The 25,845-nt window shown below is 39.7% G+C and overlaps 1 protein-coding gene across 4 annotated transcripts; it reads right to left on the bottom strand.

Annotated features, from left to right (window-relative positions):
• Positions 1-370: 370 nt before the first annotated feature.
• On the bottom strand, positions 371-25,367 carry CSRNP2 (cysteine and serine rich nuclear protein 2). Of its 4 annotated transcripts, none has more exons than XM_074270369.1 (6): positions 25,091-25,367; positions 18,886-19,122; positions 16,774-17,033; positions 4,774-5,070; positions 2,801-3,526; positions 371-458 (listed from the first exon to the last, which is right to left on the bottom strand). In XM_074270369.1, the coding sequence occupies exons 2-6, from the start codon at positions 19,034-19,036 to the stop codon at positions 399-401; spliced, it is 1,494 nt and encodes a 497-aa protein (XP_074126470.1). In that variant the 5' UTR covers positions 19,037-19,122; positions 25,091-25,367; the 3' UTR covers positions 371-398. The 4 variants fall into 4 exon arrangements, with proteins under 4 accessions (XP_074126470.1, XP_074126468.1, XP_074126467.1 ...); XM_074270367.1 differs by lacking the exon at positions 371-458 and adding an exon at positions 21,623-21,715 and having other exon boundaries at positions 2,504-3,526; positions 25,091-25,366; XM_074270366.1 differs by lacking the exon at positions 371-458 and having other exon boundaries at positions 2,504-3,526.
• Between the last annotated feature and the right edge of the window lie 478 nt (positions 25,368-25,845).

The following is a 25,845-nucleotide window of genomic DNA, read 5'->3' as shown; positions in this document are numbered from 1 at the left end:
GCTAGACTAAAATCGAATTTTTGCTTTTTAAATAACATCTCTCTCAGGGCCTTGACTATAAATGGAAAAATTTCATTAAACATTTGTAGAACTGCGTATAACAAATGTGAGCTGGTGAAAGATCCCAAGAAAGAAAGAAAGAAAGGAAACAAAATGAGGCCAGTTCAGTTAGAAAGATAAGGTACATGTTAAATAAGAGGAAAGACAATACTAATTGATGCTCTGATCGAATAAAGGATTTTTCCTTTGTAAAATATTGCTGCTCTTGATAGTAACTCTTAATTCTAATATATAATTCTACACAGACAGCTTCCTTTCCCATAGAAAAAAGTGGAATTGAATTTTGCCAGGGATGAGCATCACACATCACTCTTTTGAGTATTTGTTTAATTTTACATTTAAATATTTTCTTTAAATACAGCATTATCACAATGTAAAGATCCTAAAAGTTCTCCCTCCTCCCTTCCCAACTCCTCCCCCCTTTCCCCCCCGCCAAATGCAAAGAACCAGACAAGCTGCTTTGGATTCACACTGAAAATACTACCTGCAACACAGTGGGAAAATTTGCAAAGAATCATTGGGGGGTTGTAAAGTCACTTTTTCAAAATAGATGTAGACAGAGCAGAGAGGAAGCCATCTGCTTTTGCAGTCAGTGACCTAGCTGCCTAGCAACCGTGAGCCACAGCTGTTCTGTTCAATTTAAGTAGCACCAGAAACAATATGGGCTGGTTGGTAGACAAGGCTCACTGTGAGCTCAGCAAGACAGACAGTTAAGTTAGCTATCAAAAGTGAAGGGCCAGTATAAGGAATACAGAATTTTGTTTGTTTAGGGATTACATGAATTAATTTTTCAGATTGGATATAGCATGGATTGGAACTGCCTGCCTCTGTGATGATTGATTGATAGAAAGCCATTTTCTAGATCCAATGTATCTGATCTGTAACCCAGTCCCTGTGAACTGATGGCACCAAGTAACCGTAGTTCAAGGTTGATTAATCTCTAGGTGCATTAGGGGAAAATGCACCAAGCAATGAAATGCAATTTCAAGGAAGGGATGCCATATTTGGTTAGACAAGAAAAATTAAGAATGTAGAAAATTGCAGAAGGGGCCGAAATGAGCATAATTATGAAATAGAAGGGTTTCAGACTCAGTTAACAGCAAAGATAAGAGATTACAGCTGAAATGCTGTGGATAAACATTACATTTAAACCACCAGCCCCTAAAAGAAAGCAAGCAGACAAATCATGTGTGTAGCACAAATGCTTCATATTTTTCTTTACTTTTTGCTCACCTCATTAGGAGAATAGGAGATAACTGAGCCCAAAGTAGTGTTTTAATTTCTTCCTCTTTAAGAAAGCAGAGGTAATTATCATTTATATAAGGAAGATTCATTGGTAGTCTAAAGGAACAGATCTTGGAGCCCAAGAGACATAAACAGCTATTTCATTCTCTGGTTCAGGATGGGACTGCAGATCTCAAAAGATACTCCACAAAATGTCTCCAACTCCAATCCCTTCAAATCTAGAACTATCTAGAGCTTTCAACATAGTACCTGACAAATGACTTATTCTCTTGCTTTTAAAAAAAAGAGCTAAAAGCATCATCCAAACCTAAGGAACCCATTGGATATTTGCAATTCAATTCCTAAGGTGGACAGCAGTGTAAAGGCCTTCCTCTCCCCTGATTCCTTATCCCAAGAAGGACTGGTGTTACAATATAGAAAGGGAGGAGCAGAAACTTAGATGTGTAGACCTTGCTGGCCACATTCAATTCCTTATTAACAGCACCACATTCCCTAAAGAAGAAAGTGCTTGAGTAAATAAGCACGGCACATCCAGGACCAAGACCCCACCTACGGCTTTTTGGCCAAGGGTCCGAAAGGCTGGGGCAGTGACAGAAAAGCCCATGCCCAAGTTTCCTTCTAGGGGTTTCCACTATAGGGAATTGGTCAGAGAATGCCAACTGTTTCAAAGACTCAGTTAATCAGACAGGAGGGTGACTTGTTACTATGGATTATTGAGGTTTCTACAGCAGAAGGCCTGTTCCAGCCATTTCCCCTCTCACAATGGGAACTACATGACATCCAAATCTGAGATACCATCAGGCTCCTGCACGAGATGTGTGTCGGCCCAACAATGGGTGAAAACTAGCTTTTATCCAGCCCCTGGCAGGAAGGGAGACTCAAGGGAAAGGGGCATTTTATATGCCAAGCTCTTCCAAGATTCCCACATACTGGTCCCTTCAGAAAAGAACGGCTTGTGAGACCTTAGCCTCTTCCTTCCAATGGCCCAGAAATCTCAAAGAGTTTTTAAGACAGTACAGTCCCTGTGCACCAAGACCCTTCAAGGGATCAAAAGCTGGAGTTCAGTTTCCTTGTATCTGTCTTTCCTTTCTTTTAAAATATCTGTACAAACACCATCCTCCCCCGCCCCCCCTCCCATATCCCTTCCATTCCCCATTCTCCACAGACCCCAACAAAATAACTTGGGAGCAGCAGTGGCTTCTTTCAGTTTTGTTTTAAAATAGTATTAGATAAAATAAGTGAATAAATAGATATCAGGAGAGGGACAGTGTCCCTCAGGTCACACTGGCAGAGGGAGGACCAGAGAGGAGTCCTTAGGAGGCTGACCCTGATCGCAGAGCCCATTTGGGGCCTGTTCTACCCCACAGCCTTCCTCACTGTCTGTGCGGAAGGGAAGGTTTGGTGGGGACCAGGGTGGGTGGAAATCATCACATTCAGGCCCTTCAGGGTTACAGCTTTCTGGCAGTAAGGATTCGGAAGTGGGCATTTTCCCCACCTCTGGTTTACAGAGGGCAGCTGGGTCTGTGGGGCTACAGGCCACCAATGAGGTAGCAGGGAGAGAAAAGACACTCAAATCCTTTTCTATGGGAAATGAAGGGGGAATTTCAGATGCTTCTGAATCAGGTTCCTCCTTCATTCCCAAGACTGACCTTTGCTCCACCTGGTAATAGACCACAGGGCCACTGTTCAAATAAGAGGGTTCGCTGGCCGTGGGGGTAGCTGGGTGTTCTGAGTTCTCAGCAAAGCATAAGACTGAAGAGCCTGGGGGAAGCTGGGCTTGGATGAGGATGGGGGCAGCAAGGCCCGGGCACAGCTCCTCAGGAACCGTAAGGGGCTCTTCTAAGATACACACTCCAAGGCTCTCAATGCTCGAGTCCAGGCTGGCGCTGGAGCCACTGGAGCCGCTGGAATCTTCTGCCTTGAGCCGCTCCAACTCTTCGGCACTCTGCAGGTGCATCACAGCAGTCTCATTTTCAGCAATGAACTCCTGGAAATCCTGAGTCTCTGAGTCATGAGTACCAGGGAGGTCGCCACTAGGGGCTGGGGGGAGCTCCTCTTCCAGGGCTGGTACGCGGCTCACCTGTCGCTTGTTTTCCAGCTCCAGTTTCATGATGGTGTGGAGGTAATGAGTCCGGACCCGGATTGGATTAAATTCAATACGCCCTGCCATGTTTCCACAACCATCCCGGGAACAGCCACATGGAAAGGACATGCGATCCACCTTGTGAACAGTACAGGGGATTAAGGAGGAAGAAAAGAAGGGATGGGGAGAAATGAGACTCACAGCCCTAAAAAATACATGGGAAGGCACTGGCCAGGTAGATAAGCTCCATTCATTTCAAAAGCTATTTACTGTCTCAGAGGGACTGCAGGGGCAGCTCAGTACTGGAATCACCAGTACCAGACCAGGCCTCAGACACTGGCTGGGAGTCCCTGGCAAGTCATCTAACCCTGTTTGCCTCAATTTCTTCATCTGTAACATGATGTGGGGAAAGCAATTCCCTAAAATCTAAAAAAATCTAAATCTAAAAATGGACATGAGGAGGGTGGTATTTTGAGGGGGTTTAAGGTGAGGGAAGAGGTGCTAAGACCATGATTTCATCTGTATAAGTCAGGGAAGTTTTACCTCTCAAGTGGTTCTGCAGGTGCTCTGGTACTTGTACTGAGCTTTTGGGCACCAAAAGATTAGAGGACTTTCCTAGCATCACTCATCCTGCCAGAATGGCTAAGAGCTGGTCCTGGAGGTCTACGACTTCTGACCCCAGAGCCAGTTTTCTTTCCACCAGGACAGGCTGCTATCCTGGATAGAGCTCTGAGATCTCTCAAGTTCTTTATGGTCATCAAATCACCTGATCCTCACTATGGCTCTGTAACTAGATACTATAAGCACGACTTATACCCATTTTACAGATGAAGAACCTGAAGTTCAGAAAGATCTTTCTGGTTCTCTCAACCAGAGCACATATCATTTCTGCTCTTATTTTAGAAGAAAGAGAAGTGTTTTGGGGTTTTTTTTTTGGAGGCAATCAGGGTTAATTGACTTGTCCCAGATCACAGCTAACAAGAGTCTGAAGCTAGATTTGAACTCAGGTCTCCTGACTCCAGGAACAGTGTTCTATCCACTGTACCACCAAAATATCTCAGGAAAGGGTTACTGTGACCCTAATCAAAGAGGGAAGAAAGGTGTTGGGATTTTAGCCAAACTTGTCCTAAGCTACCCTCTTTTCAGAAGCCAACAGTACTGAGCACCCAATGTATGTTAGACATTGTAATTTCTTCATGTTACTGTCTCCTCCAATTGGTAAGCACCTAAGAGACCTAGTCTTCATTCAGAGCTTGCTTTTTCTTTGGAGAGCTTCATAGGAGAGAGATATCATTTTTAGGTAAATGGATCTATGCATATTCAATGGCAACCTAACTGTGTTGCAGATGGTCACCCCCAATCACCACCTTTAGTCCCACACTGACCTGGCATTTGATCCCAGCTTGGCTGCAGGCACAGGCCTCTGGGTCACAGTACAGCCGGCAGTCACAGCCACACTCCTCCCGTGAAAGTCGGATGGCCCGAAGCTCTTGCTTCTCCTCGGCATCAATTCGATGGACACCAGAGGCCCGGAGCAGGGCCCGACGCCTCTTGGTGGGCAGAGGCTGCAGGAAGAAGTAGTCATCCACTTCTACATTCTCCACATCAATGTCCTCATCTGACACATCATCTAGTGTCAGGCCATCAGCCTCCACTGACTCTACCGTGCCATTCTTGGTGAGCTGCCAAAAGATGAGTAAAGTTACCTTAGTGGGTAAAACAATGGAAACACCATCATCAGGATGACCATGGGAGTCTGAGGGAAAGCTCTGAGCAGGATAACAGCAGCAGCCGTAACAGTAGCATCAGCAGCAGCCCAAATTATGTTACTTTAAGCTATTCACATAACTCCAGAGGATACTGATTTTTCAAAACCCTGATTCCTCTCTTCCTTTAACTTGAAACCAAAAAGATATTAGATGGAAAAATAATAGTTGAATAAACTGTTATTATGAGTTGTCAACTTCTGGAAAGTGTGTTTAACTATACACATGCTAACATTTTAGTCTAGAAATAAAATACATTGATCTCATCAGGGAAAGAAGCAAAGATGGGGTCATTTGGAAGTTTTAGAGAGAAGATAACACTGGGAATACTCAAAAACAAATAAAAAATCTTTGTGATCCTGAAGTAGGGATTAAGGGGAAAAACTCAAAAACAAAGCAAAACATTATAGTCTATGGGGGATTGCATCAATTGGGAAGTGGTCGGAGCAGTTATAGTGTGTGAATGTAATGAAATATTATTGTGCCATAAGAAACAAAGGAGCTTTGAAAGTCTCTTGGACAGTAAAATTCTTTCAGGGTGAAAAAAGATGGGCCAAGAGACCAATTTATACAGATAACAATAAAGAAAAACAACTTGGTAAAGACTTGAGGGCATCAATTAATACAACGATGAAGTACATCTATAGCTGAACTACAATGGGGTCTGTAACCCTTCTTCTCATAGAGAGACAACGGAATCAATGAACAGACACACATTTTTGAATAAAGCCATGGTGGATTAATTTTTGCCTGGCCCATCTTATTTTTTTGAAGTGTTTTTTTTCTCTTGATTTTAAATGGAGTATAGAGAATGTGGTTTCCCTTCCCCCAAAAAAGGAAGGCTATTGAAACATTTAAAACACACACACACACACACACACAAACAGAGGTTCAAAAGGAAGCCCAAATAAGGACAATTTTGAAACTAACATCTGAAATTATTCATTTGTATATTTAAAAAGCATGATGTATGAAATGAAGGTTCACTGTTTCAAGTGCAATTTCCTTTTTGTATTCTGTTGCATATAAAGAAATGCTCATTTTCAGGTGTTTTAAAATTCAGACTGCTAAAAAAGAATTATTTCTTGGGGAAAATAAGATGCTTCAACTACCAGGCTAAAGAAGAGACAGGAAAGCTGTTGATCTATCTAGTGGACACTTTTTACCACCTGAGTCAACTCCTTTAACACAAGATTGATTTGCCCTTTGACCCTTCATGCTTATGAGATATGGAGGGAAAACAAGAGAGTACTGTTACTAGGAGTTTTTTGCAAGGTATCAATGTGGGTAAGTCTCTAAAAAAATCTTTCAACCCACAGTACAATGAAGACCCAAACTTTTGTTGGTCAACCTTATCTGCAAGTGGAACTTCTCAAATTAATTTCAGAACAAACTAAGATTTACCTTGGGCTTGCCCAAAATTGGGCAAACTACATATTGATATATAGGAGAAATTTAACCTTAGGGTTTTTGTTATATTTTTAAGTGCCTATGTGTGATCAAGAATGTGCACACATGAATGCAGTTTCCTTCTATTAGGGGAGAAAAGAAACAAGCTATATCTATGAAAGGATACACTTAAAATATAGGCCCCATGACCTAAAATAAACTAAAAGAAAAATTTCAAAAACCTGCTTAGCTTTTCAAGAGTTCTCTACCTGGTATAGGAGGAATGTGATATACACTTTGAATATGATAGTCATAGATAGCTTGAGTTTTCTGATCTAAGAATAAGTGAGATCTAGAGAAATGAGAGAATCATTACCACTATATGAATTGTGGCAACAAATTCTGAAAACCCATGGATGGCTCAGCACAGAAATCAAATTATACTAAGAGGCTGGAGTCATAATGAAAATCAAGTAACTTAAAAGTTTAACTTATTTCATCAGGACTGCACAGTAGTCCAGGCTAAGAACAAGTCCCTAGAAAAGATGCTATAAGAGAAGGGGGAAAACCGTGCCAGAGGGGAAAGAGAGAGAAGGAAGAAGAGCTCACTGGGTAATTTTTTGCAGGGTCAACCTGCCTATCATACCAGGGTAACAAAGTCCATACTATGCCAATTGCTATCACTAAAGAATGTTTGATGGTGGCAAAGACTCAAATGGTAGAGTTCCTAATAGCTACTAGGTAAGGACAGTCTATTTTTTTAAATCCCAACCAAAAAAAGTTCATTTTCCACAGGAAGTGTTCCACTTTTTTGTTCAATCATTTCAGTTGGGCCCAACTCTTTGTGGTCCCACTTGAGGTTTTCTTTCTTTTTCTGAGGCTGGGGTTAAGTGATTTACCCAGGGTCACATAGCTAGGAAGTGTTTAGTGTCTAAGTTCAGATTTGAACTTGGGTCCTCCTGAATTCAAGGCTGGTGCTCTATCCACCGGCTAGCTGCCTCTCACTTGAAGTTTTTATTGACAATGATACTGGAGTAGTTTGCCCTTTTCCTTCTCTAGCTCATTTTATATGTGAGAGAAACCCGAACAAACACTGTTAAGTGACATTCCTGGTGTCATACAGCTGGTAAGTGCCTTGAGGCCAGATTTGAATTCAGGAAGATGGATCTGAAATGCTATCCCATGAACCAGCCTAACTCCTCTTACTTCCAGTGTCTTCCCTCTTAACTATTTCCTATTTTATCTTGTATATAGCTTGCTTTGTATATATTTACTTTCATACCCGTTCCCTCTGGTTAGATTGTAAGCTCCTTGAGGAGAGGAACAAAAAGTTTTTTGTATCTCTAAACTTAGCAAATGTTTATTTATTCCTAATCATTCCAGTCACATGCCTTATCATTTCAAGGCCACATGCCATCACCCTTACCCTCTTTCCTCCTTATCTGATTTATCAAAAAAGACAAATCCCAAGAGTATGTGGTATATCCCAACAGGTCCATGTAGTAGCAGTCAGAAAAACAAACAAAGAACATTATCTCCACTTTACAGATAAAGAAATAGGCTGGATAGGTTCACCAATAAGGAACCAAGCCAAGACTGAGCCAGTGCTCATTTTACACTGTACATCCCTGAATACTCTGAAATACAGCACCACTCATCTTTTTGCTACTCTTAGAAGACGCTACATCCCTCTAAGCCCGGACATTTTGGGGCTGTCCTGCCAACCTACAGTATGCTCCCTCCTCATTTCAGCCTTCATTCAAACTCCAGCTTTAATCCCATCTTCTACTTAACTCCAGTGTCTTCCCTTAGTTGCTCATAGTCGTTTGCATGTTGTCTCCATTAAATTGAGGACTTGTTTTTGTGTCCCCATCACTTAACACAGTGCTTGGCACAGTATCACCTCACTGAATTATTAGTTCAATGCTACTTCTTTAATCTTTTACATTTAATGTTCTACAGATTGCACATATGGATAAAATGTCTGTCACAGTGGAGTAAAAGTATTGGGACACAAACTCATCTTCCCAAGGTTCACTAATGGCCTCATTAGGGTAACTCCTGTAGCACATACAATAAACAGCAAGAATGAGAAGTATCCTGTTTCCACTTCATTTTTATCCCATCTGTCAGGTCTATGTATATTTTCATATACACATGGCTTGGCCATGAGTATTTGGCAATGCGATAATGTCTGTTAGAAATGGATCCCTGTTATGATTGGGGGGACATTTTGGTCTGTGATCATGTGGATTCCTAGACATTTTATCACTGGTGTTCTCCAGTATACTAAAGATGTGGTAGGGGGTCAATCCATGAAAGAAGAGTGAGTTTCTGTTTCCTTATATAATCTACACTGAACATTAAGTATGAGCTAATCCTTCAGTAATTTCTGATAGCAAGGCATCTTGTACTGCCATTTTCACAAACAAATCTGCATGACTGCTACTTGTTCAAGACTTATGTTAAAAGGCAGCTAAGTGAGTCTGGAGTCAGCAAGTCTTCAGTTTGAATTTGGCTTCACAATCACTCAACCTCTGTCTCTTCAAGGCCCCTTATCTGTAAAAAGGGAATGGCAGCCTCTACTTCTTTAGGATTGTCATGAGGACCAAATGATTTAAGTGTAAAAAATGCTGAACATAGGGGCTGAAACCTAGCAGATGTTATATAAATGCTTATCCCTCTCTGCACCTCCCACAACAACATTCAGATTCAATTCTATTGTAGAATCAGCTACTTCACAGGCTTCATCTAGTGGCAAATCACTTCCAGACATATTTGAGAAACATACTTCCTGGCAAAATGTTTGCTTAGGCCAAAAAGTATTTATTTATCATGAGCCCAAATTATGTCCACTGATCCTTTCCTTCCTTTTTGATGAAGACATACTGATCTTTCTATAGTTGCTTTTTATGGTGAGGAGCCCTGTGTTTCATTATTATTATCTTTTTTTTTTTTTTTTTTTGCTGAGGCAATTGGGGTTAAGTGACTTGCCTAGCATCATGCAGCTAGCTAGTATTAAGTATCTGAAGCCAGATTTGAACTTAGGTCCTTCTGACTTCAGGGCTGGTGCTTTATCCACTGCGCCACCTAGCTGCCCCTATTTCATTAGTATTGTACAGATCTGGAATAGTATTATTGTGATTTTCATCTTCAAAGGAGTTCAAATGGGAATGGAGAAGAGGTTATCCTATTTTTAAAAATATTTAATATTCTGTTGATTATTGAACAGGTTGATAAAATAACCACTTTTTTGTAGCTAAATAAAAATTTAAGATATATATAAACTCAATATCTATAGGTTTGATGAAAATCCTGCTTGGGAGAACTACAATAGCTATCAGGACAAAGGGAAGATATATTCTATTCTATTTCCACATGATTTTGAATTCTTCTGCTGGTATCTATTAGAAAGCTTTTTGTTCTATATATCTTGAAGATTTGTTTGGTATGGCGATATCTATTAAGAATGTTTCTCATACATTTTAATGATCAATGATATATATTGAGGCAATTGTGGGCAACAGTGTGTGATAATGATCCTTTTTCAGTTCTATTAAATTTATAGATATTTTGAAGTCTGTATTTGTAGTGGAATTTGTCATATACCAGTCCATGAAAAATAGTGAGCAAGCAAGTAGTATCTTGCTAGGTATCTGACAGGTATTAAAATTTTTCAATGTTTCTACACTTGGCTTGCATAATCCACATTGATCAAAAAGACTGGTCTTAAGGGAAATTTTTCTGTAATTTTTGAAAGTAACAACTGTCAACATCAACTGCTCTATTTCTATTAGCAAATCTGAATGATATGAAATAATTCTTCTTTGTGGACATGTGGATGTCACCTATATAGGGCCTTTGGATTTCATTCCTAAGTCTAAGCTGTTTTACATAGGCTCGCACCAAGAGGAAAAACATTTCCAGCTATATTTGAAAAATATACTAGTGGGTGCTAATGTCAACTTTAACTATTGCTCAGTGAAGTGATTTCTACTTTTCCAAAAATATTTCTGAAAGTTTTTCAAGCTCATGATCATGTATGTCAAGATATGATGATGTACATGTAACATGTATATGTCTATCAATCTTCTTTCTCCTTTTTGGAAAGAAAATATTAATCTTTGCATAGTTACCTTAGGATTATGAGTTCTGTGCTTCCTTAACTGCATCAATTTTGCAAGCATTCCTCCCCCCCCCCAAATCTCTTATGGCCATTTTATATTTCTAGAAGCATACAATGATTTAATTGCTTTAAAGTTGTTTTTTTCCCCAATGAATTTTAATTTCAGGACTCCAGTTAGTCTCTAGGTATGCATTGCCACAGCTTTCTTTCCTAAGAGCTTTATGTTTGATGCATCTTACCTGGAAGAGACTTAAATGCTTGCAACTATCTTTTATCTACTAGTTCAATTTTACCTCCAGATTTGAAGCTCAGAGCCTTCTGTTCTTTGAGATGGGGATGATACACAATTGGTATACAATAAAAATTTCATGCTTGCTGAGTTCAAATGACAAACTGATCTCATCCGTTATCAAAGATTATATGAAATGAAGGAGTGTTTAATGTATTGTTTCTTTTTTTTTTGAGTCACATATTTTGACATCGCTTAAGTACATCAAATGATTAAAAAGATATTTTAGTAATACACCCTCTTTACCTTGGAAGCCATACTTAGTTCTATTTAGGAGAGATAATGATGGGTTTAAGGCTAAGCATTATCATAATAGGCTTAAATTATCTCTCTAAAAGATGCCATCTTTTATACAAAGAACAGTTTTCCATGAGGAAAACAAATAATCTAGCATTCTTAATCTACCTGGGTCCATTTTGTATATTTGAGTAAAAAATGCAGCCTAAATATTCTGATACTTTTAACTACCCCCTTAAAGTTCACAAGATAAAAAGAGGGAACAATGGAAGAATATAAGACTTGCTAGTTAGGTTTATATATTTAATAGACTGTCAGTTTTACAATAGCTTTGAAGGTCTGAAAAGAACCCTGAAACAATGGCAAATCATGCTCTGCTTGAGCACCCAAGTGAGATGCATCTGCTCCTATATTAAGGAGATGGAGAGGACATCCTAAGGTTGTAGTGAAGGCTCATCCTACTCACTCAAAACAGACAATGAATTACTTCAGATAGCAGAATAAGTGAAATTCACTCATGTTTTAGTGCCACAAGGTGACAAGATATATCAGAACAGATTAGAAATACAAATATTCAATCTGTTGAAAAATGCTTCAGGGAATATTTACTCTGAACCAAAAACATACATGAAATAGATAGACTGAAGACAGGAACATTTTCACCAAATACCATAACAAAACTGGAACCAGACCTCACCAATAATAGGCAAGAGTCAGCTTAACCTTAGCTTCAAGTCACACAACAATCTGTGGCTGATCAGTTCAGGGCAGTCAAAAAATAATTCCATTTCTAAGTTGAGATAAAGTCAAAGAGATATTAATATTTGAAGAGACAAAAGGTTTCTGAACCTGACCATTGACAATCTGCATAATACAAACTCCTGTACATTACATTGAATAACAAAAAAAAAAAGATAAAAACACTGCTGTCTCCAATTATTTTGAAAGTAAGATGGATTTACTTAAGACTAGATTTCTGAAAGTTCATTTTTACTTTTAAGGCAAGAATCCAAACAGCTGACTGATTACAACAAATTAATTACAAAATGGTGGTATCTGTTGTAACCATCATGAATGAATTCATTCTTCCACACTATTTGAGAGAAATAATAACATTTTAGTTTAATGGATACCAAGTAAAACAAGTAAAACCAGCAATATATACAATGACTACAACAACAAAACCAAAGCCAAATGCTATATAATGACTAATTTTGGCTCGTAAGATGAAATGAGACTAATCTCTTCACTTTTTTTTCCCCAAAAGGTGGGAGACTAGGAATATGTAATTTTTTTTTTAAAGTTCTGGTGAATTTCTCCCTCCTTCCTCTCTTTAAAAATTGTCTTATGAGGGATGATTCTATAAAAGTGGATAAGGAAAAAGACAGACACACATACACATACACACACACCCTGACATTTTGTTTAAAAAAAAAAAAAAAGATTCGTACACAGCAGTCCATATGGTTGAAAGTGCGGTAGTTATTAGAAACACAGAAGAAAAGGTACAATTATCCAGGAATATTCCTGAAGAATGACATCAAATCCCATCCTATGAAGCTTGAGAGAACTACTGAAGAGCTGTAGAAAAGCTTTGGATATTATATTAGTAACTAGTCAATTATGCCTAGTACAAAACCTAATTAAAGGCAACAATAACAAAAAAAATAGAAATTGAGAAAAATCCTTATCGGAAATTCTGGATTCCCTTCATTAGTATCAAAAAGCAAAGGTCAAAAAGGTGACACAAGGAGTCAAAACCACACAAAAAACCAAAACAAACAATTTAACATCAATCACAAACTTTACTACGGAATCTTGAGAAATAAAGAAATTAGAAGTGAAAGAGAAACCTTCCTATGGGAGGAGAATTTATGATTCTCTTTATGACTAAAAGAAGTTCAACACAAATAGATCAAACAAGAAACAGCCAACTTACATACCATTAACATCGTGAATAAGAGAACTATTTCAGCTCACAAATGGTGGCTTCTCTGATGAAGGAACTGATGAAGATCCATAATTAGCTATTCAAGTCACAGGGGCTCATGAATTACCACCAGGGTCCCTCACCAGCTTCCTCCTTACAGATATAACCCATTTTTCTTAACAGAAGGCATCACTATCTCTTAGAAAAGATAACACCAGTCATGTTCCAAAATATAGGTCAATTATTTATGTCCTTGCTACAAAGCATCATCCATAAGCCTATAGCACACACAAAACATCTATAAACACAAGAAAACAACATATCAGCTAAGAAACAAAAAAGTTGCTTTGGTGTAAGGAATTTATATATTTATTTTAGAAATTATTAAGCAGGCTCTTTGAAAGTACTTCAAAGTTTATGCTGCCTTTATTGATTGAGTCAAAGTCTTTGACTCAATTCTTCATTGATGGCATGTTAAAGTATTTGTTAACCACATGGAAAATTGTTCTTTTTTGAAGCATGTTACCAACACAATACTGTTAAGAAAAACTGATACAAAACCAATGCATTTCTTTCTTCTTCTCCTCCTTTTTTTTTTTGCTGAGGCAACTGGGGTTAAGTCACTTGTCTAGGGTCACACAACTAGGAAGTGTTAAATGTCTGAGATCAAATTTGAACTCAGGTCCTCCTGACTTCAGGGTTGGTGCTCTATCCATTGCGCCACCTAGCTGCCCCCCCCCAATGCATTTTTCAAAGAGTTTAAATTAAGTCTGTTTATAGTTGGTTTTGCTTAACCTTAAATCCATTATCAATTATCTTTCTTAGAACTGTCTGACTTACATATTAAAAAGCAAATCAAATCAAAATGTCTTATAAAATCACTCAGTGTACATGAATCAATCTAAATGACTCTCCTGAGAAACAAATCAGAGACAGAAAGAGCATTTATTAAGCACTTGCTATGTGTCTAATACATTAAATGGTTTCTTCATTTTGTGAATCTTTCTCCTATGAAATCCAAGTGTCATGTGGACTCAATAAGCATATATTCTTATTGTATGTCTAGGAAAGTTAATGACTAAGGCTTTAGTTGAATCTGGAGGTTTCATTAAACCAGTGGATGAAAAGTAACATCTATAAATAATTTAGGTATTTGGCAAGATATATTGTGAACATAAACCTATCAAAGAGAAGGCTGTGGCTCACTATTTATGTCAAGAGACTTAATGGCATCCTGAAATAAAAAACTCAGTTGGAAAAATACATGTAAAACACCACCAATGAAATGGTCCAGGTCTTAATGTACACTTTTAAGGGCAATGAAATGGACCATAAGAGATTGGAAAAAGAGCCTTACAAAAACCTGGATCTATTTAATATTAACAAAACACAGGACCCATTATCTTAAAGCAGTTGTAGAAAGATTTACCACTGAGTTTCCAGAAATTGGAGGAAAACGAGTGGTGTGCCTTCTTAAAGCACATGATAAGTAGGCTCAAAATCCTACAGCTTTTGGTGAAACAGACATCACTTCACCCAGGCAGTTGGAAGTGATAATTATAAGCCATCAGCATTGTCAGATGTAATCTCAAGATGGAGCATATGAAATGGCAAAGATTCCAGAAACGGAATCAAAAGGTCCCCAGTGGGCAGTTTTTTATGTGAACTCAGAACACATATGAGTCACACAATCTTGTGCATATGTAGAAATTTATGATGGCAGAACAGGAATAGGACACTGACACCAGGAATTCTAGATGGGTTATCCTTCAAGAACTTGGTTCATTCACTCTCACGGACTGACTCATGGCAAATACCCACACTATAAATATAAACTCAAAGTATCCTGTAGAACTCCAACAATAAAATGTCCAGGAATCAGAGAATGATCTCAGATCAAAGTGTTCCTCTGAATTACTCCCACATAACAGGGATTTAGAAAAACTTAAAAACAATTATAACAAATGCCATCATGTCATCAAATACTCATAATCTCTAAGCTACATGAATATGAAAAGTTTTCAAAATATAGTGACATGGCAGAGGAGAAAGGTATCTATCTTTGTTATTTCCTGTGTGTTACTGAAGTTGTTTCAAAGATGCTTTAAGGAGGATGAGTTTAACATTTTTATTCCACTACTGAAAGCAGTTATTTTATCCATATGAACAAGTGCCTACAGATATTAAGTATAAAAGACTATTAATAGGATAATGATTTGTCTGAAGACTGTTTCTGACTGAACCTTATCAAAAGAACAGATGAGTAAGATAACAATGACTGACTTGGGAATTAAAAGACCTGACTTCTAAACCTCCAGCTTTGCCTAGTCTTAGGATAAGTCAGTTTCTCTTTGCAGATTTGGCATTTCTCATAAAATAAAACTTCTTCTGCCAGTCTCACAAGGATGTTTTGAGGATCAAATGAGACAATAGATACAAAGTATTTTGTGATATGAAATTATTATTACTGAAATCAAAGGAAAGAAAACCCCTGAAAAAGGAGCAAATTGGAAACAAAAGATGAGAGTTTCTCTTCTGACAAAGAAATCTTTATTGAATGCAGCATTAGTTGCTCTTGGCTCAATTTCCTGCAAACAAGCAGAACTCTCAAAACAAATCTTGGTTTACCTGATTTTGCCCTGGGGGCTTCTACAGGGGCCAGGGTGTCCCTTAGGGTCAGGATGGAATCCCTCTGGCAGGGCATCCCTCTGCCAGATTCAGGAGCCAGGACATTTCTTCTAGGGGAGAGAGGGGAGGAAGCCCATAAACTCGGAATAGCAAATGGATCAGTGTCTATTTGCCAACTTGTGGTTATGGGGCCAATGATGGAGCTCTTGAACATCTAGAAGCAAGGGAATACTACAAAATGTCGTGCCCATTAGAATAGGGCAGAGCAGACTGCAGACTCAGTTCTCAAACAGAACTGGAAATAAGATAAGGCCTACATACAATCACAATTGCTGACTGAAATTCCTCTAGTCCCACCACACTTCTGTTTTCTACCCACTGAGTTTCTGAATATGATTTAAGTCATGTGGATCCAAAACAAACTGGATTATCTAGAGCAGTGTTTCTCAAATTAGGGACTATGGAAGATAGAAATCCCAAAGATATGATTCTGTACTTGGAACTGCAAAGCCCCAAATGGTAAACATTTGAATATAGGAACTGAGTGATATGGTCTGCCATGGCCCTCCTCCTTCCTAATCTTTAAGATTCTTCTGTTGTGAAAGGATGACTATGGTCTTATCAATAGCTATCTGAGTGTTAAATGAATTTAGTAATAGTATAGTGATACATGAGTAGCCAAACAAGGGGTCATTTCCTAGATGGGAGATAGATCAAAAGAAAAAAAAATAACAACATAGTTTTATAAGCCTATAGACAATAATTTGAAAATAAATGTAAACAGTGACAAAACTGTCACTCCATCAAGCCTGATGCTTGGTCCACACATAAGCAAACTGGAAGCACAGGCAAAGTCAGAGCCCCTTCTAGGAAGGTAAGGTACCTATTTGCAAAGCTCCTCACTCTACTAGTGTTTATGTTATAGAGGTGGACAACCCAAGGACCCAAATGTCCTTCCCCCTTCTCCAAGGCACTGACTAGCTCAAATTCTGTCCCCTGCCCCCCCTTCCCTATGAGCACCTTCATTTTCTTGGCATGCAGCTTCTCTTCTTTCAGGTGCTCACGGAGGATCTCCCGGTGGTTGACCTCCTGTTCCTGAGCAAACTCACAGAGAGTGTAGCTTCTCACAGAATTGTGGCGCTGGGCCATGCCCAAGGAACTCCCACCTTGGCTGGGCACACTGGTGAAGCCCTGGCGCCTGGCAAAGTAGTACACTGTCACCTGATCAAAGCGTACATTCTTCCTCCGGAGTTGTTTCTGCCGCTTCAAGATAGATGTGGCTGAAGGCAAAGGAGAGAGCAGAGTGTGTAATCAAATAAATGATGATGTTAATTTAGTTTCCACCCTTTCATTAGTAGTTCCCCCCTCATCTCTACCTTTTAAAAGTGAACACTCATCCACTAATCCTCTCAATTTTTCTTTCTCCATTACCATACTTGAAAGATTAAATGTTCAAAGAATGTAAATGGTGAGTTTAAAACCATTGTTAAGAGTGACTTAAAACCGTTCAGTTTCTAATAAGTTATATAAAAGCAACCTGAGGTAATATTTCATTTTTGCATACAAATTTTTGCATACAAAAAAAAGTAAACAAAGATAGAAAAATAGCACACAATACACTTGCTATAATAAGAGGGACAATTTTTTGGGAGAGCAATCTGGTAATTCTGGCAAGCTGTTTCATCTAAAATCTTAATATTAGGATTATATTCTGCGAATGCTATTAAAAAGGAAAAAAAAATTTTTTTAGGTCCTTTGACTAAGATCAAGTTATTAAAAAGAAAAAAAATCCATGCAAAACAATTTTTATCTTTGTAATTAAAAAATACAATAAATATATCTAATGATTAGTAAAGGCTAAATAAATTGCATCATTGTTTGGTCATTTCACTCCTGTCCAACTCTTCATGACCCCATTTGGGGTTTTCTTGGCAAAGCTACTGGAGTGTTGTGTCATTTCCTTCTCCAGCTCATTTTACAGATGAGGAATTGAGGCAAGAAGGGTTAAGTGACTTTCTCAGGGTCACACAGCTAGTGTATGAGGCCAGATTTGAACTCAGCTCTTCCTACTTCCAGGCCCAGTGTTCTATCCATTGCTTCCCCTAGCTGCCCCAAATAAATTGTGATTTATCAATATAATAAAACATTCTATCAAAAATGGTAAATGTAAGCATTTTAAATATATTAAAAACTGAAACAACAGCACTTTTTAAAGTACACACAAAGAGTTGTAAAGGAATCACAAAATAAATAAGTTGTTATAATTTTCTATGTTTTTCTTTCATCAAAATTTAACTTTTGTGAAGATTCTATTCCAATGCCCTATTTGTGACAAAGATTTTCAAAGACTATCCCAAAAGAATTCAAGTTCTATAAAAGACTTCAACAAGCTAAACAATCTTCAGGTATGGCTCTGAAACATTCTGTATGTCTTACCCTAGCTAAATTTAGAGAGGTTCATTATTAGAAGCTTAACTTAAGTAGAAAAGAGAATGTGCTACTTGTGTCAGTGGAAGGAAAAACTGTATTGACAAAACTGTAAATCTCTAAAGTATCAAATCATTTTATTCAGGATATATTATTTACTATTTTTTGAGCCTGTTAGTGAAATCTTTTTTTTTTTTTTTTTTTTTTTTTTTTTAAATTTCAAGTGAGGCCTAAATAATAAACAAGGACTTTGTATTTCTACAAGCTATTCACACATAATTCATATCTTGGTACAATTGCAGATTCCCAAAATACTTTGTGAATCTTGGAATTTCACATATGATATGGTATGAGTAAAATGAACAGAAGCAAATTTACCCTGAGCCCAGGAAATCTGAGCAATTGAATGATCCTAGGAGAGACTCTGTAACAAAAAAAAAAAAAAGGAAGGACTGAAAAAGATTCTCTCCCTCATCAAATTAGTTTGCTTTAATTCTTTATATACGTTGTATATTGCCCTTCATTGGAATGTCAGTTCCTAAAAGGCAAAAATTATTTCATTTTTGAATCCTCAAAACTGAATGTAGTATCTTTTTATACAGAACTTGTGGAATTGAACTGAAGCTAAGCAGACACAACTTTCCCAAGGCCCTGGTTCTAGAGTTTAGGGAGAAGTTAGGTATAAAGAAGGGACAGCTCACTCACGTGTGAAGCCAGCAGTGCTAGGAGGGTTAAGGCTGTCACAACTGTCAGCACTGTCACTGCTAGAGATTTCATCATCTGAGTTAGAAATGGAAGAGCCCACATCCACATCTTCAAATTTCCTCTTGAGACTCGAGCTCGTGAATGCATCCATTGGTCTTGAAGGGACTTCCTTGGGGAGCCCACTATAAAGGCCCTAAAGCCCCCATTCACCACCAGCTAGACAGGTTCATGAGGATTCTGCTTGGAAAGAAAATAGGGGGAGAGACAGATATTAACAATCCCGATTATGAAACCTACAGCCAGGTTCTTTTTCCTTTCCCAAAATGACAAAAGGATTAAAGCTCCTAAATGAACAGAGTTAGAGTTTTTTTCTAAACCATCTAAGATGGTTCCATTTATTATCAAAACCCCTTCAACTACCTTTTCTTTATATCACATATAGTGCTAAAAGTCATCTACTTTCTCAATATGACTGGAATCTAGTTTTCAAAGATTAAGACATTTCCTTGTTGTTCCCAAAGTCCCATGTTATTTCCTCATTTTATGTTTTTCCTCAGCGTCCAGAGCCTCATATATTTTGTCTTATGGAAAATACTGGAAAAGGAACAGAAATACAGAACCAGTTGACAATTTTGTCCAAATCACATCAATAGGACAGATTCCCATAAGCAGCATCCAAGGAAGACTGTCTGAATCAATCACCTCCACAGTAGAAATCTTTAACTAGAGTCCTAGCCCCAGAGTCCATAGCAAAGGGAAGGCCCATGATCAGCTATCAATCCAAGGATTTGGGGGGTCCAGAACTCAAGCCAGAGTCCTCTGGAAATGACAGAAATGGCTTCTTCATAAATACAAAATGTAGGACCTCTGCTTCTTGGCATTTAGAGTTAAAAATTTTGCCAGTTTAAATGTTTTCAAGTCAGATACCCCACCCACCCTTTCTGGGTCAGCACTACATGTGATAGTAGAAGGGAAAGCCAGAAATAGACTTGGTCTAGCCCTCATTTGTCCCTGAATATTTCCCAGTGGACTTTTTAGGTTCTCGATTCCTTGGGATGCTACTAGCCATGAATGGTCTTTCCTTGGTCTGGTCAGAGTATTTTTCTTAGGTTATCCTATGAGGATCAAGATGGACAGTGTCTAGATAATGAAGAGAGGAATGAGATTAGTGGCTGTTTTCATATCTCCTCTATGCAGATAACTATTGTTCAGTTCCATCCGACTCTTCATGACCCCATTTGAGGTTTTCTTGGCAAAGATACTAGTTGGCCCTTTCCTTTTCTGACTCATATTACAGATGAGGAAAACTGAGGCAAACCGAGTCACCCCAGGTCACACAGCTAGTGAGTGCCTGAGGCTGGATTTGAACTCACAAAGATGAGTCTCCCTGACTTCAGGCTGGGCACTCTATCCCCATGCTACCTAGAAGCCCATTCAGATCACTACCAGAACTACATAACCAGTCATAGTCCTTCTCCTGAGTTATAGCCCTGTGCCAACAGCAGTCTTTTGGGACATGTCAAACTGGACACAGGCATGTCCAAAACACAATCAGATCCCCTTTTCTCCAATGCATCCTTTTCTGCATTAACATAATCGTTTCCTTCTTTCCCCAAATCTCTACTCCCAGGCATCTTATTTCAGCCACCTCATTACCTTCTTGCCTAGGCTACTGCAACATAGCTGCCTCCCTTCATCTCTTCTCCACTCCAACTCTTCCTCCCTGAAGTAATTTTCCTAGAACACAGGTCTGACCACATCACTCCCTATTAAAGAAACTCCAGGGCTTCTCCACTGACTATAGTATGTAGAAAGCACTTCACCTTGTCCTCTCCTACATATCAAGTTGCCTTTCATACACAACACTGTCCAATCAAACTGCTCTTGGTCCTTTTCCTCACGCTCAACCTGCCAACTCAGAGGCTGATGTAGGCTGGCCCTCATCCCTTCCAGTCTCCTTCAAGACTCAAGTGGCTCCCATGCTAGGAGGCCTTTCCTGATCTATGGCACCAACATGATCTTCCCTCACAGGCTGTAAGCTTTTTGAGGGCAGGAACTGCTTTGACTTGTATCTGCAAGTATCTAAGAGTAGGGGTTTGATAAAAGCTAGTTGATTATGACAGTTATCTGTGCATCAAACTCAGACTCATAGCCTCTGAAACACAGAAAAAACCAGCATCAAAAAGAAACACATCAAAAAGAGGTGAAACAATTTTGTTGGGAGCTGATTATCTCATAAGCACACTGGAACATGACAGAAGAGTTTGGCTACATCAGCACTTATGGAGACAAATAATTTTCTTTTTCCCTCTTTGGATTCCAATTTCCTGGGATAAGGGAGTTTGTTTCACAGAGCATCAGTCCTAGAGCCTAGGAACAGGTTCTTTTCCTTTGAATCAGTAATGCCCAAATTGCTCAGACTATGATCTCACTAGTTGCTAATTATGCATCGGGAATAATAATACTGTCCAGAAAGACTGGGTTGCACGGCTGCAGAGCAGCTATCCAGCACATCCTGTGGAGGTCAGGGATTCCTGCTGAGGGGCTATCATCAAACACCAAAGCTCAAATACAAGTTTTTGATGGCCCTGCTCACACTAAGGAAAAGAAGAAATTCTGTGCTTGGTTCCTCTCATCTGCCTGCATGCTTTTTTTCTATACAGATAGAGATTACATTAAATACCCAACCAACTTTGTGTGATATGTTTTATATTGGAAGGTTTCAAAGAGAACTTACTTATGGTTTGATCAGGCCTCATCAAAATTCCGAGTGCTATCTTGTGAGGATTCGAGCCATAAATAGATGTATATCTCATGCAGGAACCCATTGCTACCATGCATGTTTAGGTATGCAAAAAAAAAAAAAAATTAGCACATGCCTAAAGAAATTAGACTAGGAGGGAAAAAAATTAGGCTCCAAATAAGTAGTTTTAATTAAAATAAAAGCATAGTCCTTAGTTCTATTAACCCTGTTCTTCAGATTTCAGATATCATCAGACCTACCAATGCTAAGACAGTGGAAAGAATAAATGAGTTCAGGAAAATTTCAGTTACTGAAAGATAAACTGAAGATAGATTTCCTTCAAACTCTCATGCTGCCATTTGTGACCTATTTGATCTTGGGCAATCCATTTAACCTAAATGGGGGCTTCATTTCATCAAAATAAAAGACTCTGAGGATCTTGTTAGGTGTAAATCTGAGATCTCTGTTAGCTCTGATTTTACCTTAAGCATCTTTATCCACTCTTATATCACAACAATACACGCAAAATCTCACATTCAAAGTGTGCATGAAGATATGAGGATGAGAAGACTAATTATATTTTCCTTCCTACTACATTTCAATAAATACCTTGTCTGCCACAACAGAAAACCAAATTAAATGGAAAACCCCTTTCCATGAGAAAGGGTTACAGTTAACCTGAGAAAGTTGATACAGTTAAACACAAGCCTCAGGCTTTACTCTCACTAAGTTCTGCTGGGTGTTAAAAATAGGCGAATGGTCTTTCCCTATATTTGGTACAGCCTCAAAAAGAGCTTATAGGGTCTACTTTTGAATTCTACACAATCCCCAATAACCTTCCAGTGTCTTAGTCCACATTTTCTTGTGGTTCTCATCTCTTGAGGTAACTTTTTATCTAGACTGGGAATAGTGGCTAGCGTTGGGAAAAACTTCCTTTCTTCCCCTTGCCAATATTTCTTCCTTTCTGTTATATACTTCTGGAATAAGGTTTTCTGAGCCAATGGCAGGAGAAACTTTGTAGAGGTGCAATAACATTTTACCTTGAAAATGTCCTGAGAATGAAACAATATGCAAATTAAATGTTGGTACATTTTATTTCATATACCTAAGGTAAAATTCTAAATACTGCTGCTCTAAATTCTTTTACCTTACCTTGACTATTAACTAATCTTAAAGACTTGTCTTAGATCAAAATCAATTGCAGCCTTAATTTTCAACTCATTTAATATCTTTTCACTAAATCTTCCCAATCCAAATACCCCAGAGTTGACAACACTTCTACAACAACCTGAAAATGACTGTTCTTTGCAACATTTGGCAAAAAAAGGGTCTCAGTTGTCCTCAGCAAATTCACCTTTCAAACCTTATGTAGAAATCCATCTCTGCAGTCTCCCTTCAGTATACTTTCTTCAGACATACACATACTAATTCAATTACACAAATAAATCAGTGCACTAGTTACAAATAAATTTCAATTTCAAAACCAGGGACCTATTAGTCTATTAAAATATCAAAATGACCAAATCCCAAAACAAACAATGATCGTGGAGAAAACATTGAAACTCTTCATAGGAACTTTTAAATATCAGACTAAAGGGCAACTAGCATAAATGCTGTCATTTTATGTTGCATTTAAAGGTCCTTTTGTTACTAATATTCCCACCAGTCTATAATTACCAAAGTTCTATGAAGTAGCACATTTGAAAGTTAGAATAAAGAGAGTTTCATTATACCTAAGTTTTAATAAAGATTCAACATACAAAAAGGGCTATACTTTTTCAGGTTTCTGAAGCTTACTCCTACCACCAAGCATATCATGAGCATTTGTGAAGGAAATTTGTGCTTTTTTTTTTTTTTTTTTTTTTTTTTTGAGATAACAAATGTGTATTTAAAGCTGATATGTGAGTCTCTTTAAGAAAACTAAAATAACCAGGAAAATCAAGTGTTTGACCCATTTCTGTGCTACAAAGCCCACAAGAATTTTCTTCTTGTTAAGAATGTTAAAAGGAAAGTGGTTAATTGTGGTTTGTTAAAGTCTCTGGATGGTGATGAGCTTTCAATTAAAGTTATGGAACCAGAAAAACATTGAGTAAGCCCTTTTCCAGCTAGAATCAGAGGCAGGATGGGCTCTCTTCAACCACTGGGATGATCTTGAAGACTGTATCTCTGGTTCACTGATACTCAGACTCAGAAGAATGCTAAATCACTGACAGCTGGGAAGAGCCATCCAGTCGTTTATTTTTTACAGAGAAGTAAACTGAGGTCCAGAGAGCATAAGTGACTTGTCCAACAAAGGTCACAAATGTATGAAGCTGGACAACTAGCTGCTTTCTACTACGGAGGGAAGGCCACAAACAATGAGGTCATTCTTGACCCGATTTGTTCTTCAACACCTAGGACTCATAAAGTATGCCTAAACCCTTTCTTTTCCCCTTGCCCAAACTGGGCATTTACATGTGAACCATCTACTCTCGTTCCTTCTCATTTTCCAAAATGAAACCTTTTGCAGGTAGGGGCCATTCTCTTTCACTTCACCCATGCTTACGCTCAAAATTGGAACTAAGGTCCCTCTCTCAGAAACCCTTAGCCTTCGGAGCATAGTTAGGCTCTTTGTGAGAAAGTGAAGACTCGCAGAAACCACGAAAGGCCAACGCTTGACCACGGCCCACAGCCAGAGTTGAGCCCTGAGGCCTTGCAAGAACAGCATCGAGGAAAGGGCAGAGGAACCACAGTCAACTGTGGGCTGAACTTGACTTAACAATGAAAGGACAAAGGCTCTCCGTGAGGATAACTTCAAGAGCTCCTTTATGAAAGAGGTATTCTTACAAGTTGTTTTAAAAAAAAAAAAAAAAAAAAAAAAAAAAGGTGTGTGTGAGGGGAACGAGGCCTCCGGAGGCACAAATGGAATAATGAGAAACTTCGGTGAAGTAGGAAATGGGGTAAAGATTGTTTTTTAAAAAGGTCACGTGATTGCTACCTAAAGCTTAGGAAAATGAATATTACAACTTTAACTGGAAGCATATTTCTGTATATTCCTAGCCAATGTAACTCTCCTGGGCTTAGCGCAGCGCCCAGTAAAAAGACATTTTACTAAATAAATTGACTGACTGATGGGCACTGGCCTCATAGAGCCATTTCAATGACCCCTTCACCTTCCTGTTCATTCTAACCCCTCAGCCCCCTCCCCCACCCGGCTCCCCACTGGCCAGCCCGTCTCCCCACTCTGCCGCCTGGGCCGGGCCCCTCGCTCCCGACCCACTCCTTCCTCTGGCCGGGTGATGCCCGTCCTACGTCCGGGGCTCGTGTCTTCCCTGTCCGCAGGACACTCGGATCGCCCCGCGGACCCCTACCTGCCCTCCCACCACACCCACTCTCGCCGCCGACCCCGCCCCCTCCCCGGCTCCCGCTCTCGCGTCCAGCGGCCGCTCGCCCGCTCCTCCCCGCAGCCCTCAGGCCCATTACCGGCCCGACCCCGACGCCGCCGGCGCCGCCTCCGCTTGTCGCGAAAGGTCTCTGCCCCGCCCCGCTGCCGCCGCCGCCCAGGCCCAGGGTAGGGACGGAGGGAGGGAAGGGGAAGCGAGCCCCGGGAGCCGTGGCCACGGGTCCAGGAGCTCTGAGGGCGGCGGGGGGAAGGAAGGGAGGGAGGGAGGGGAGGGCCGGCCGGCGGCGGGGGAGCGGGCGGCTCCTGCTCCCTCGGCTGCGAGTACCCAGAACCGGGCCCCGGCTCCGACTAACAATAGGCTGCGGCCGCTGCGCCCCCGCTCTTATAGGCGCCGGCACGTCCTGCCGAGCCCCGGGGCAGGCTGGGAGATGCAGTCCGCTTTCGCGGCTCCTAAGGACTGGAATGCTGGGAGTTGGAGTCTGCACAAGGTGCAGTCTAATCGTGAAATATGGAGTTTCGGAAATTGATTCTAAAACGCGAGGGGTTCTGGGGAAACGAGTTTGCTGTGGCTGCAGGCTTTTCAGGAGAGGCAGGCGCAGTCCTCAAAGTCGGAACTAGTCACAAAGAAGCCAACCTCTCCTCGCAGTAAGAAGCCCGTCTGCATCTTAAGTGGTCTCCACTAGAACTTCAGTAATGGAGGCGCTCGTTAGGACAGCCGTGGTTGTCCACTTTATCTTCCCGCCTAGGCTTCCAGAGGCCAGAAGCTAGCTCCACCACGACTCCCCTCGAATTTGAGAGCATCCGCTTTGCTTCCCTCTCCTCCCCTCCCCCCACC

This window comes from Sminthopsis crassicaudata, chromosome 5 (genome assembly GCF_048593235.1).
Source record: "Sminthopsis crassicaudata isolate SCR6 chromosome 5, ASM4859323v1, whole genome shotgun sequence".
Taxonomy (NCBI): domain Eukaryota; kingdom Metazoa; phylum Chordata; class Mammalia; order Dasyuromorphia; family Dasyuridae; genus Sminthopsis; species Sminthopsis crassicaudata.
This window is presented reverse-complemented; position numbering and strand designations above follow the sequence as displayed.

Coding starts and splice junctions, on each gene's coding strand:
- CSRNP2 (XM_074270366.1), bottom strand. CDS start 19,036: ATGGATGCATTCACGAGCTCGAGTCTCAAGAGGAAATTTGAAGATGTG. Junction 17,034..18,885: donor TAGCACTGCTGGCTTCACAC/GTGAGTGAGCTG, acceptor CTTTGCCTTCAG/CCACATCTATCTTGAAGCGG. Junction 5,071..16,773: donor TGCATGCCAAGAAAATGAAG/GTGCTCATAGGG, acceptor ATCTTTTGGCAG/CTCACCAAGAATGGCACGGT.